The sequence below is a fragment of the Microcaecilia unicolor genome, chromosome 1 (assembly GCF_901765095.1).
Source record: "Microcaecilia unicolor chromosome 1, aMicUni1.1, whole genome shotgun sequence".
Lineage (NCBI taxonomy): Eukaryota > Metazoa > Chordata > Amphibia > Gymnophiona > Siphonopidae > Microcaecilia > Microcaecilia unicolor.
Genome location: NC_044031.1, coordinates 676,901,551 through 676,915,261, shown reverse-complemented (window position 1 = coordinate 676,915,261; position 13,711 = coordinate 676,901,551). Strand labels below are relative to the sequence as shown.

Below are 13,711 nucleotides of genomic sequence, written 5' to 3'. Positions count from 1 at the left end.
AGGAAGAGGGCATGTGTAGAGGGGTAAAAATAGAGTATGTATGGGAAGGGAGGGAGAAGAGCTGGGAACAACAGAGGGTGAGAGGACCTGTGGAAGTGGAGATGAGTTAGTGAGGGGGGTAAGAGAATATGTGGAAGAGAAAATAAGCAGGGGAGATGGGATAACAGAATGAGTAGTAGGGAGATCAGCTGAGAGAGAGAATGTTGAAAGCGGATGAGTAGGGGTAGGAGAGAGTGTTGGGGGTCATCTGAGAGGGGAGATACAGCATTGAAAGAGGGATCCAGTATATGTATATATTTGTGTATGTAGAGGGAAAGTGATCTACAGTCTTATGGTTTGGGCTTCTGGATTTCACATGTTTTCATTTGGCAAGAGAAACTGCAGGTGGCACAGATTTGTTTTTCTTCAGTTGCTTTCATTTGTAACAACAATAATCACAACTGTGTTGCTGCAAGAAGTCAGCACTTGCCTGAAGCTTGGAACTCCCCTAGGACTCTGGTTTGCTGAAATAAAAATTGCTGAAAGCAAGAAGCCCTAGTTATGATGCACTATTTCTGTACTCCTGGGTAAAATTTTCACCAACATCTTTCAAATTTTGCATCTTTGAGGAAGAACATATTAGAAAATTGATTACTATTTGATACAGTGGTTATACTGTGTTGTTTTGGTATGGTATACAGAATTATGTAACTTATTAAAATAGTGTGTGCAGTTGTTTTTGTGCAGAATTCCTCCAGGTGTAACAAAAGTAGTGCCAAATGCTAGCGGTGGTTTTTGTCATATTTATTTTGCCGAAAAAGAAGAAAAAAATTATTTTTTTCTCATAAATAGTACACTTCCAAAAGAGTTTTCACTATTGAGAGGTAAAAGGGAGAACTTGATCTTAAATAAGGAGGTAAGACATAAGAAAGGAGACTGGAGATTGAGTGACAGGGAAGGATCTGGGTTGGTAACGAGGATGAATACTTCATTTTGGAAATGGGAGAATATTAAGTGGGTAAAAGACAAGGAAATAGGAAGTTAGGGAATGAATAAGACAAAGGTGGGAATCGGAGGACTCGGGAGGTAAGTGCAGGAAGGAGAAAGCAGGTAAGAAGATCAAAAAGGGAGATTGAGGATTATGGGGGGGGGGGGGGGGAGAGAATGAATGAAATCTAGCAACAGGTACATAAGAAAACAGATGAAAAAAATGGAGAAAAAAATTCAACAGAATTTGGGAAGAAGACAGGACAGTGAAGGAACAGAAAATAGAAATGAGATCCTGGAAAGGACTTGGGAGGGGTGTGGGTGGAACGAGAGGAATTAGAGAAACAGACCTTTTCCAATATAATTGGAAAAAAATGGTTGCACAACAAATAAATAGAAAATGTATTTTTAATACTTGGAGAATGAGATGTCAGCTTTTAAAATGTAGATTTCTTGTATTTTGGGAATGTCCCATATGAATGATTATTAAATGATTTACATGAGATTTACTAAATGGGAACTGTGAGAGGAGTTGGGGTGGAGCTCTCCCCCCCCCCCCCCCCCCAAAAAAAAAAAGTATTTTCCTTCCCCTTATTTGAAGGGTTCTGGTGACATGCTAAGCAGTATAGAAGGAATCAAAACATATGACACACACCTACTGGTGGTGAGATAGAATTTAGTTTATGATTACTTCTTGAGTTAATACAGGGAAAAACCATGAAATCTGTGTTTCAGCGTGGCTGCCTGCATCAGGATTACATAGATTAAAAACTAAAAAAATAAATAATGCCATGACCAAAACCATAAAATATATAAAGGATAAAAATAATAACAGAGAAAAATTTATACAGCAATATGAGACTGCAACAAACTAACCCCCCTGTTTACTAAGCTGCATTAGCTCACCACAGCCGCTAGTGCAGCTTAGTAAACAGAGGAGTAAAAATATCATCAAATATGGAGTAATAACCAATATGCACATCATTAGATATACAGTTCAATCCGCTTAAGTGCAAGGGTCTGGGACCAAAGAAATACATGCAGTTAACCGGAGCGTGCACTTAACCGTTGTGACCCAAAGAAGCTTGACATCTGATAAACATATGTACAGTACTGTTTATTATACGTACAGTATACAGTCTCTGTTAATTGACGTTAGGCTTACTTGAAGTAATCAGTCATAGTCCTCTGTACACTCCTGTGTCTGTGAGTTCCATAGACTGTCTGCCAGACGGTAAAAACTGTCATAGCACTGACATCCAGTGGCCTCCAGATAGGCCCGCACGGTGTTGAGACTCTCCAGCGCTCTTGCAAAAGTGACAGGAGGTTGTTGAATTTCGTCAGCATGTGCCTCACTGCTCATTTCATCATCTGTTTCATCATCAGCCATTGCCTGCGTGTAGGCGCATATCTGGACATCAGTGCTGTCATCAGCTGTTTGTAGATTGTAATCAACAGCTACGTAGTGATGAAACTCCTCTTCAGTGGCACAGGCTGGGATGCCAATATCCTGTTCATCTGAGGTGTTTGCAACAGCTGCATCTGTTTCATCCCTCTCCACATCCCTAACAAAGTTTGCCTGCTTGTAGCAGTTCACAGTGGTTGCCTTTGTAACATGATTCCAGGCTTCTTTCTGCATATGTAGGGAATCCAACAGTGATAGATTACGAGCCAGTTCAACAGCACGCTTATCCTTGCCAGCCTGGTCCATCATAATGCTCATCAGACGACGTAGCACAAGAGCCCGATAATGTTGTTTGAAATTGGCTATTATGCCCTGATCCATAGGTTGGATCAGAGAGGTAGTGTTTGGTGGTAGGAAGACCACCGTGACGTTAGACAGCTTGACATCATCACTGTGTGCAGCACAATTATCACAAAGCGACAAAATCTGACACTTTTGTGCCTGCATTCTAGTGTCTAACTTCTTTAGCCACTGCTTCCAAATTTCCCCAGTCATCCTTAAGGTAATCAATAGAAATCAAACAAAATTAAAACATGGAAAATAAAATAAAATGATACCTTTTTTATTGGACATAACTTAGTACATTTCTTGATTAGCTTTCGAAGGTTGCCCTTCTTCGTCAGATCAGAAATAAGCAAATGTGGTAGCTGACAGTGTATATAACAGTCTCTCATAGACAGTCTAGCAGGGTGGGTAGGAGATGTGTATGGGGACTTCAAAGCATTCCATAGATAGTCTAGCAGGATGTTTGTGGGGAGGGGAGGGTGATAAGCAGAGAAATACAACTTTATGGTTTATAATGGGCTAGAAAACCCAGATCCTTGTTAAGTCCTGTCTGTTGGGTGTCGAAATATTCAATCATTCTGACTTCAAAGGTTTTGTGTTCCTGTATTGTTTTAAAGTTACCTTTCAGTATTCTCACTGTGAAATCACTGGTACAGTGTCCTGGTTCTGTGAAGTGCTGTCCCACCGGGGTGGGGGCCCTACTGGCTGTATTGTTCATGTGATGTCTATGTAAATTGAATCTTGTCTTAAGCATCTGGCCAGTTTCTCCAATATAGCATCCTTCGCTACATTTTTTTCACTGAATGATATATACCACATTGGAAGATAAGCATGTGAAAGATTCCTTTATGTTGAATATCTTTCCTTTGTGAATGACTGTGAGGTCCTGTGAAATGTTTTGGCATAGTTTGCAGCTAGATATATTACAAGGAAGTGTGCCTTTCTGTTCCTTTTCGGTCTGTGTTGGGAGTTTACTTCTGATAAGCTTGTGTTTTAAGTTGGGTGGCTGTCAGAAGGCCAGTACTAGTGGGGATGGGAATATCTCCTTCAGTAATTCATCCTCCTGGAGCAAAGGTTGTAGATCTCTTATGATTTTCCTCAGTTTTTCCAGCTCTGGATTGTATGTCACTACAAGGGGGATTCTGTCTGTGGTTTTTTCCTCTTTGTACTGTAGCAGATTTTCCCTGGGTGTTCTGAGGGAGGAGGCAATATTTTTGGAGATTATTTTGGGGTTGTATCCTTTCTGTTTGAAGGATGCAGTCAGGCTTTTAAGGTGTCTGTCTCTGTCCCCTGGGTCAGAGCAGATACGGTAGTATCCATGAATTTGCGTTAGCCTTGTATGACACAGGAAGTCACTTAACATTCTTGAAGCAACGGGGCAGTTTGCTGTTTCCAGTGACGAGTGGTTCCAACTTCTCACTCCCATCCATATTGCAGCAAAGGAGGATCGTCAGTTGGTCCTTCGACGTTTTACCTCCTGTAGTTTCGACTTGTTTGAATGCAAGTGTTCCATCAGGAATCGCTCACCAGTAGAGACCGTTTTCGTCAGCATTGAAAATGTCACGAGGTGCAAACTCGTTCAAGATGGTAGGAAGAACTGAAACAACCTAATTTTCAGCACCAAAGTCATCAGCGTCTTGTTTTTCACCATGCTGTTTCTTGAATTTTATGTTGTTCCTCTCCTTCCTTCCATCTTTCCAGCCATTCAACAGTGGCTTTGAAATCAGTTAGTCCAAGACTTTCAGCTAGCTGATTAGCTTTCCCCATAAGCAGTGGACCACTAACAGGAAACTGTCTGCTCCTGACTTGAAAAAACCACCGAAAAAGAGCATCTTCTACCTCCTCAGCTTTTCCCACCCATTTTTGTTTCTGGTGTGGATTTGTATTGTTTTGCCAGTCTTCCAGAAGCTGGTCTTTCTGCTTCAAGATATGTGAAATTTGACTGGGATTGACACCATATTCTTTAGCAATAGATGCTTGAGTTTGTTTTCTAATTTTTTAAGAACTTCTATTCATTCAGCCAGTGTTAAAGTCTTACAGTTGCGCGATAACGACTCCTCCAGTGTAAATTCTAACAACGTTCTTTCGCTTATTCTGCCTGTGGCAGTTAAAAGGGCCGTAAATTTGAAATCTCGTTGGTTGTCACGTTCCAATCGGCTTTCATATCCCGTGCGAGCGCTTACGCGGAGTCTTTCCTGCAGAGGAGCGGCCTTAAACCATGCATATAAGCGAATCTTGCACTTATCAGTGGTGCGCTAAACTGAAGTTTGTACCCATAGAAATTGATGGTGCCAAAAACTGGACCGAAGTACGGCATGCAGTTAAACAGAGCATGCGCTTATCCGACGTGCACTTAAATGGAGTGCACTGTAGTTATGCTTAAACAAAATCTTAAAATCAACAAAAATGAAAAAAGTAAGTTAATTCCCTATCAACAAGAAAATATAATATATAGGAAAAAACTTAATTGTTACAAATCTTTTGTTAAACATACTTCAGTCACAGAGTGCTAGATGTGGAATAAAACACAAAATGTTCCTAAAATCCTAAGACCACAAAACAAAATTTAAATTATATTTACCCCCTTGTTTACTAAGCTGTGCAGCAATGCCGACATAGCCCATTGAAAGTGAATGGGCTGTGTCGGCATTAGTGCACGGCAGCCATTAATGCGACTTAGTAAATGGGGAAGTTAGTGGTTCCAAAGGGACCTTATCAAGTTCAAGGTTGTGTTTATTTGATTAATTGCCATCAAAGCGATTTTACATACAATAAAATCTCAAACATACAATGGTGTACAATATATATAGCAGAAATACAATATAGATGGAGGAGTGGCCTAGTGGTTAGCGTGGTGGACTTTGGTCCTAAGGAACTGAGTTCAATTCCCACTGCAGGCACAGGCAGCTCCTTGTGACTCTGGGCAAGTCACTTAACCCTCCATTGCCCCAGGTACAAATAAGTACCTGTATATAATATGTAAGCCGCATTGAACCTGCCATGAGTGGGAAAGCGCGGGGTACAAATGTAACAAAAATAAAAATAAATGAGCAGAGACACTGAAACAATAGAAGCAATTCCACTGAATCTCACAGGATCATAAGGCTAAATCAGAACATCTCCTTATAAATTATGGAATTCTAAAATATATGAACTGGTCCAGGCACCTACAGGTGAAATGCGTGTAAAAATGGTAATTATATCAAATCACCTTACAGTGTGTACGGATAAGGTAATATCATATTCTACTTTGTCAAATATTTACAATAATGAGCATAAAAAAAACAAAAAATGTAAATGATTGCATGGAGGCAAGGAAAAACCTAAAATAATTTTCTCTCTTTCGGGCTTGGGTCGGGGTGGTAGAATGATCACTTTTTGGGTATTTCATACTTGGAAAATTATATAAAAACTGGAAGTGTTCCATTTTGGTGATTTTTATTGAGAGCTGTCTGATCTTGTTTTTATAACTAGTTCTCTTGAGTTGTAAGATTTTTTTTTTAATAGCAGAGTATTATGCCTTTTTGAATGTACACTTTCAGGCTTATTTTCGAAAGAGAAGGACGCCCATCTTCCGACACAAATCAGGAGATGGGCGTCCTTTTAGGATTGCCCAAATCGGCATAATCGAAAGCCGATTTTGGCCGTCCTCAACTGCTTCCCGTCGCGGGGATGACCAAAGTTCACGGGGGCGTGTCGGCACCGTAGCGAAGGCGGGACTGGGGCGTGAATAGGAGATGGGCATCCTCAGCCGATAATGGAAAAAAGAAGGGCATCCCTGACGAGCACGTGGCCGACTTTACTTGGTCCATTTTTTTCTTGCGACCAAGCCGTGAAAAGGTGCCCGAACTGACCAAATGACCACCAGAGAGAATCGGGGATGACCTCCCCTTACTCCCCCAGTGGTCACCAACCCCCTCCCACCCTAAAAAAAATTAAAAAATATTTTTTTGCCAGCATGAAATGTCATACCCAGCTCCATGACAGCAGGTCCCTGGAGCAGTTTTAGTGGGTGCAGTGCACTTCAGCCAGGCGGACCCAGGTCCATCCCCCCCCTACCTGTTACCCTTGTGTTGGTAAATGTGAGTCCTCCAAAACCCACCCGAAACCCACTGTACCCATATGTAGGTGCCCCCCTTCACCCCTTAGGGCTATGGTAGTGGTGTACAGTTGTGGGGAGTGAGTTTTGGGGGGCTTAGCACCCAAGGTAAGGGAGCTATGCACCTGGCAGCAATTTGTGAAGTCCACTGCAGTGCCCCCTAGGCAGTGGCGTACCAAGGTGAGGGCGGTCCGCCCCGGGTGCACGCCGCTGGGGGGTGCCGTGGCGCGCGCCTGCTCCTCCGAGTTCGCTAAACTTCGTTCGTTCGCTGCAGTTCCCTCTGCCCCAGAACAGGTTACTTCCTGTTCCGGGGCAGAGGGAGCTGCAGCGAACAAACGAAGTTTAGCGAACTCGGAGGAGCAGGCGCGCACCGCGGCACCCCACCCCCCCCCCCCGCAGCGGCTTGCACCCGGGGGGGGGGTGTCATTTCGCCTGAGGGGGGAGGTGTCATCTAGCGGGGGGTGCGCTGCACCCGGGGGGGGGCATCGGCGCTCCGCCCCGGGTGCCATCCAGGCCAGCAACGCCACTGCCCCTAGGGTGCCCAGTTGGTGTCCTGGCATGTCAGGGGGACCAGTGCACTATGAATTCTGGCTCCTCCCACAACCAAAGGGCTTGCATTTGGTCGTTTTTGAGATGGGTGTCCTCGGTTTCCATTATGGCCGATAACCGGGGTCAACCATCTCAACATCTCTAAGGTCGACCTAAATGTTGAGATTTGGGCGTCCTCGATCATATTATTGAAACGAAAGATGGACGCCCATCTTGTTTCAATAATATGGGTTTCCCCGCCCCTTCGCGGGTCCATCCTGCGAGGACGCCCTCATGAAAACTTGGGCACCCCGTTCGATTATGCCCCTCTTTGTCTATCAACTGCTCTCATTATTCAATAAACTCTTCTAAAAAAATAATTTAAAAAAATTAAGTTATGTAAACTGTACTGTGTGGCAATAAAATAAAAATTCTCTTTACAATGTGCTAAGCTGCAGTGGATCACTAAATTGAAATAATTAAGGTGCTTATTTTCAAAGCACAAAGAGTTACAAAGTTAATAGGACTTCTTTTACAAAGTCACGCTACCGATTCTTGGTACAGCAAATAAGAGGAAGCCCATTCAGTTCCTATGGGCTTCCTCTCATTTGCCGCGCAGGAATTGCTAGCACAGCTTTGTAAAAGAAGCCCATAATAACCTGTGTAACTTTGTAAGTCTATGAGCTTTGAAAATGATCCTCTTAATGTAACTATGCTTTAATAGCAGAACGGAAGTGGGAAAGCAAAGGTCTAAAAAGAGAAGACTTGCTACTGCAAGGTAAGAGACAAATTGGGTATATCATGATTTGATGAGAAAATAATGATTCCATGATAAAGTTGCTGCTGAGGCAGAGTGCTTAAGGACAGGTGTAAATCCTGTTGAAATGCAAACTAGAGCAAAAGTTTTGTTCTGATCCTGTCAAAGAAACTGGGCTCATTTTCAAAGCTTTGAAAATGAGCACCTATATATTTAAGTTTTCTGCAGGATATACTCTATATCATTCCAGAAAATCACTGCAGAGTGTATAAAAATGTGATCTCATGTAGCTAAAAATATATTTAAAAAAAGATAGCTTACAAATAAGATGATTTGCTGACCATGAATGTCTTACTTGTCCAGTTGAAAAAAAAAAGCATGCAATCGTGGATCCTACTAATAATGGGTGCACAAAAAGGGTCTATTGTCTATGGTCTATTGTCGGAAGCATAGAAACTAACTGCAAAACTTATATACCAGCTCTAAATTCCAAGGAGGAGGAGAACATGTGAAAAAAAATATAGTGATAGATGAAGCCATTAGGACAAAATAATAGTATAAGAACACAAAAATGAAATTTGTTGGGTTTTTTTTTAAGCTTTATTTTTATTGATAACAATAAGGTAACAAAGAATAAAGTATAACAGCAAAGATACTGGTTGACAATCATAAACTATTCATCTTAGTTGAATCGAGCTGAAGAGGTAGTCATCTAAAGATTTCTATTTACATTGTCTAGCTGGTATGCCTGATGAATGAAAGATTGACTGTTCATATTTCTTGAATACTAAGATCCAATTCAACGACATGTAAATATTTATGTTTGAATTTTCTTTTCCAGTGTTGATTATTAACTTTAATTCCACTGTGATTAAAAAGTCAAATAGGGATTTTTTCATTGGTGCTTTTTTTTAATGCTCACTATTACACAGGTTTGACAAGGTAGAATCAAAATATGATGTTACCTTTTCCGTACACTCTGTATGATCACTCTTTTCTTCACACTCTTAACACTGTAAGGCAATTTGATATAATTACTACATTTCACGCACAGTTCACATGTAGGTTCCTGGACAGTTCTTATACTTTATAATTCCATAATTTATATGGCAATGTGCTTATAAACTCCCTTTGAAACCACTAAATGTAATTTAATTTTATGTTTTATATTTTTTGTTTTGTAGCTTTAGGATTTTAGGAATGTTTTGTGTTCTATTCTACATCTTTCACTCTGTGATTAAGGTATGGTCTACTATTTGTTAGCATTTAATATGACTATTTAACAAAAGATTTATAACATTTACGTTTTTCTATATCTCATTTTCTTGATATGTCATTTATTTAGTTTTTCATTTTTTTGTACTTTTTTTTATTTTTATATCTGTTAATTTTAAGATTTTGTTTAAGTTGAAGTATATCTATTGATAATACATATTGGTTATTACTCCATATTTGATTACATTTTAGTTCTTTGTAATCTCATCTTGATGGGTATATTTTTATCTCTTATTGTTCTTATCCTTTATATGTTTTATGTTTTTGGCCATGGTTTTATTTATTATATTTTATAACAGTCTATGTACTCCTGATGCAGGCATTCATGCTGAAACACGGCCTCTGTCGAGTCCTTCAGAAGTTGACATGTTGAAATTCTTGCTCAGTAAAAGCCATCTCTACTGGACTTGTTTTTGTTTTGTTTTACTCTATCTGGTAAGTCAGCTCTGTCTTGCTGTTGGACATTGCTTTTACATAATACAGTTAAGTATTGTGTCACACATCTTCATATTGCAATGTTTCTCCCTTCAGAGAGAACATAACCTACAGGTTCTGGGACTGGTGAAATCAGATGAGGGATTTTATCAGTGCATTGCTGAAAATGATGTTGGGAACGCTCAGGCTGGAGCACAGCTGATAATCCTAGAGCATGGTAAGGGTAAAATGGCTGTTAATTGGTAGGACATGCTACAGCAATAATACAAAATAATTGTATAGCTAAAGTTCTTGTAAGCAATCTTCTAAAGCACACAGTATGTACTTGCTCTATTTTGCTTGAAATTCTTTCTATTTTATGGCAATAGCAAAAGCCCACCATGAATATAGACCTCAAAATAGTCACCCTCAAGTAGAAATTATTTTCATATTACAATGCTGACAAAAACTTAAGATTTCTTTTCAGTTGCCTAGTTCACCTTTATAATTTATCTCCACGTTTATGATTTATAATAGTATTCTTTTTTTATTTAAAATTAATAGCTCTTCCACAAAATACGTCTTTTTTGTTTAATATGGAGTAAAATGATCATCCATCCCCCCTCCTATTGTGCTGTCCTACCCCTCTTTCCTATCATGAATATTGTAGTTCTCCCCTTCCTCCCCTTCAATCAGTGTTGTCTCTGTTGTTTCACTTGTTTCCACCTCTCTTTATTAGCCTGTAAGCCGCTTAGTTGGTATGCCCGATAGGCGAGATAGCAAGTTAGTAATAAACTTGAAACTTACCATGAGAAATCAGTGATTCTTTTAAAGTAATATATTCTATTGCTGACTGTCAGAAATGGAATCAAACCTTCCTAGAACAATAAAGAGTGTGTAAATCTTTTGGAAGGTTACATTTCATTTCCTTGAGCCCCCTTACCAACAGAGATACATCACCTGTATAAAGGTATGAATTGCCAAAGCAGAAATAGGTCTACCTTGTTACACACCATGATAACACCACAAAAAAACACTGCAGGAGGAGTGGCCTAGTGGTTAGGGTGGTGGACTTTGGTCCTGAGGAACTGAGTTCGATTCCTGGCACAGGGAGCTCTTTGTGACTTTGGGCAAGTCACTTAACCCTCCATTGCCTGCCACATTCAGCCTGCCATGAGTAGGAAAGCGCGGGGTACAAATGTAACAAAAAAAAAAATTATAAGAACACATCCTGAATTACCTGACACAGGGAGAGAGCAGGCAAAGCATGAGGGAAATTCTGTATGCCGTAATTTTCCAGGGTGTGTCCTAGACTGTTCTAGTAGAACTCAAGGAAAGGAAATTAACAGATATGACTGAATTTCACCTTCCTTTTTTGTCTCTGCTATACCAGTCCAGACAAAAGGGATGTACCTAAGCAATATCCTGTTGGGTAGGTGAAGGCAAGACCCTCAGAATCACTACTCTCCCAAAGGCAGACTTGCCTCTAAGGAGAACGTCAAGTTTGTAGGTCCTTGAAAGGAATGAAGGGATGACCAAATAGCTACCCTGAAAATGTATTCATAAGAACATAAGAATAGCCATATTTGGTCAGACCAGTGGTCCATCTAGCCTAGTATCCTGTTTCCAACAGTGGCCAAGCCACATCACAAGTACCTCGCAGAAACCCAAATAGTGTCAACATTCCATGCTACCAATCTCAGGGCAAGCGTGGCTTCCCCATGTCTGTTTCAATAGCAGATTATGGACTTTTCCTCCAGAACCTTGTCCAATCCTTTTTTAAACCCAGATACACTAACCACTGATACTACATCTTCTGGCAAAGAGTTCCAGAAAGTCACCTGATCTTGAGTGGAGTGGGCCTTTAGGTCCCTCGATACCTCCTTCCTCTGAATAATATAAACCACTGTGATGGCAGCCTTGACCCAGCGTGCTATAGAGGATTTGGAATCCACATGACCTCTGCACAGACCCTAAAACAGAACAAACAGATGATTCAAGAGATGAACAGAGTTGCTTACCTCCAAATAGTGGAGAAGGACTCTGGACATCTAGCTTTTGAAGCTTTCTAGTCAAATCCAGCTAACACTGGGAATGGAAAAACTATTTTTGAAGGAATGGTCCAAAGTGAGACACATCCTTGGAAAAGGCCAAGTATGAATCCCTGTATGGTAAGACTTAAAGCTCTGAAACATGCCTTGCTGAAGAAATATCATCTTCAGAGTAAGATCCTTTAGTGTGGCCTATCTCAGAGGTTTTAACAGGAGCCCCGTCAAAGCATGAAGGACCAATTTGAGGTTCTACTGTGGGAGAGCTGGTCAAAGAGGAGGACAAAGTTGCTTTTCCCTGTATAAAAAAACCCCAAACAATCCATCCAAGTGCACCACTAAGGAACCCCTGAGGATTTTGCCTCAAATCAGGAGAGGGCTGCTACCTGAACTTTCAGGGAGCTGGAGTCCAGACCTTGCTCCAAACTGCTGTTCAAGAATTCCAAAATATTAGGTATCAGAACCAGCTTAGGTATAGATCCCACTCTGTACACCAGCTGAAAGACTCACCAGACTCTGACATATGCAGAGATATAGAACTTCTCTAGGCTCTGAGCAGGGTAGAAATGACCATATAGGAATAGCCTTCATTTTAGGTGATGCCTCTCAAGGGCCAGGTTGTAAGCCAGAAGGGATTGGGGTCGTCTCTTTTCACTGGGGCCTGCCAGGACTCAGGAACCCATGAGCAGGTGAACTATATTTGCCTACCAAGGACAGTGGGGTGCTGAAGAACTCTGCCCATTAAACAGCTATGGGAAAGATGTTCAGAAGCTTCCTCTGAGGTCAAGGCTGCACCAGTGGCCCAGGCCTGCGAAATCACACTCTTTCTGAGGCTGAAAGACTGGACCCGTGGCATTTTGTCAAGCTGCCAACAGATCAAAGCATGGCCATCCCCAATAATCCAACAGGAGCTGAATGACTGAGGACCCCAATTACCATTTCCCCAGGTCTAGTGCCTTCCAATTGAGGAAGTCCACTTGTACGCTCTCTGCCCCAGTGACATGAGTAGCTGAGAAGAGCATAAAGGTACACTTCATCTCCAGAACATATTCAAGCCATTTCCATAGCCATGGTTACATGTCTTGCTTATTGATGATATATGCCATCACTGTGGCATTGTCGGACATCAAACAGACTGTTTGTCCACAAAGTAGGGGAAGAAATGCAATACCAGCCAAATGGTTCTTGTCTCCAGGTAATTGATGGGCCTTGTCGCCTCTGCTTGTGAACATTGGCCTTGCGTTACTTGCCCAGGGACTTGCATTGATGGTTACAACTAGATATACCGGGGGGGGGGGGGGGGGGAAGAGGGGCTTAGGTACTCCTTTAGCAGATGGCGAGAATTGTCCTACGAAGCGAAATTACAGTGTAAGGCCTTTGACAGGGGCGTTTGATTGAGGTACCCAGCAGGACAGAAGGGCTCTCTGGAGTGGCCATATGTGTGCCCTTCACAAGGAACCACTTCCAAGGTGAATGCCATGGAGCTGAGTAGTGCCCCTGGTGCTCCCTGTGCACAGAGCAGCCTTTTCTAGGCCTGCAGCTTCTGCTTGGAGTCCTCTGGGAGATATACTGCACCCTGTTTGGTGTTGAGGTGCACCTCGAGGTACTCCAACTCCTGAGAAGGAGACAACTAATTCTTGGGGTAGTTCAGCACCCAGCCCAGGCACTTGAGGAGGAAGACCACCTCCCACATGGTAGCCTTTGTGTTTGAGTCGACTCTGATTACCCAATTGTCCAGGTTCAAATGCAACCTGATGCCTAGCTTGTGGAGATGTGGTGCGACCACCATCACCATGGAGAAGATTTGCAGGGCACTGAAGTTGAGGACCCTGAACTCAGAAGCACAGAGGACATAATATGAAGGCGTGATTCCT

At 41.7% G+C, this 13,711-nt stretch overlaps 1 protein-coding gene across 1 annotated transcript in view; it reads left to right on the top strand.

Moving 5' to 3' along the window:
- NEO1 (neogenin 1) overlaps positions 1-13,711 on the top strand; it is a 740,505-nt gene that overhangs the window by 477,487 nt on the left and 249,307 nt on the right. Inside the window, 1 exon segment of the mRNA XM_030191504.1 lies at positions 9,907-10,027. Coding sequence (XP_030047364.1) covers positions 9,907-10,027 — 121 coding nt within the window.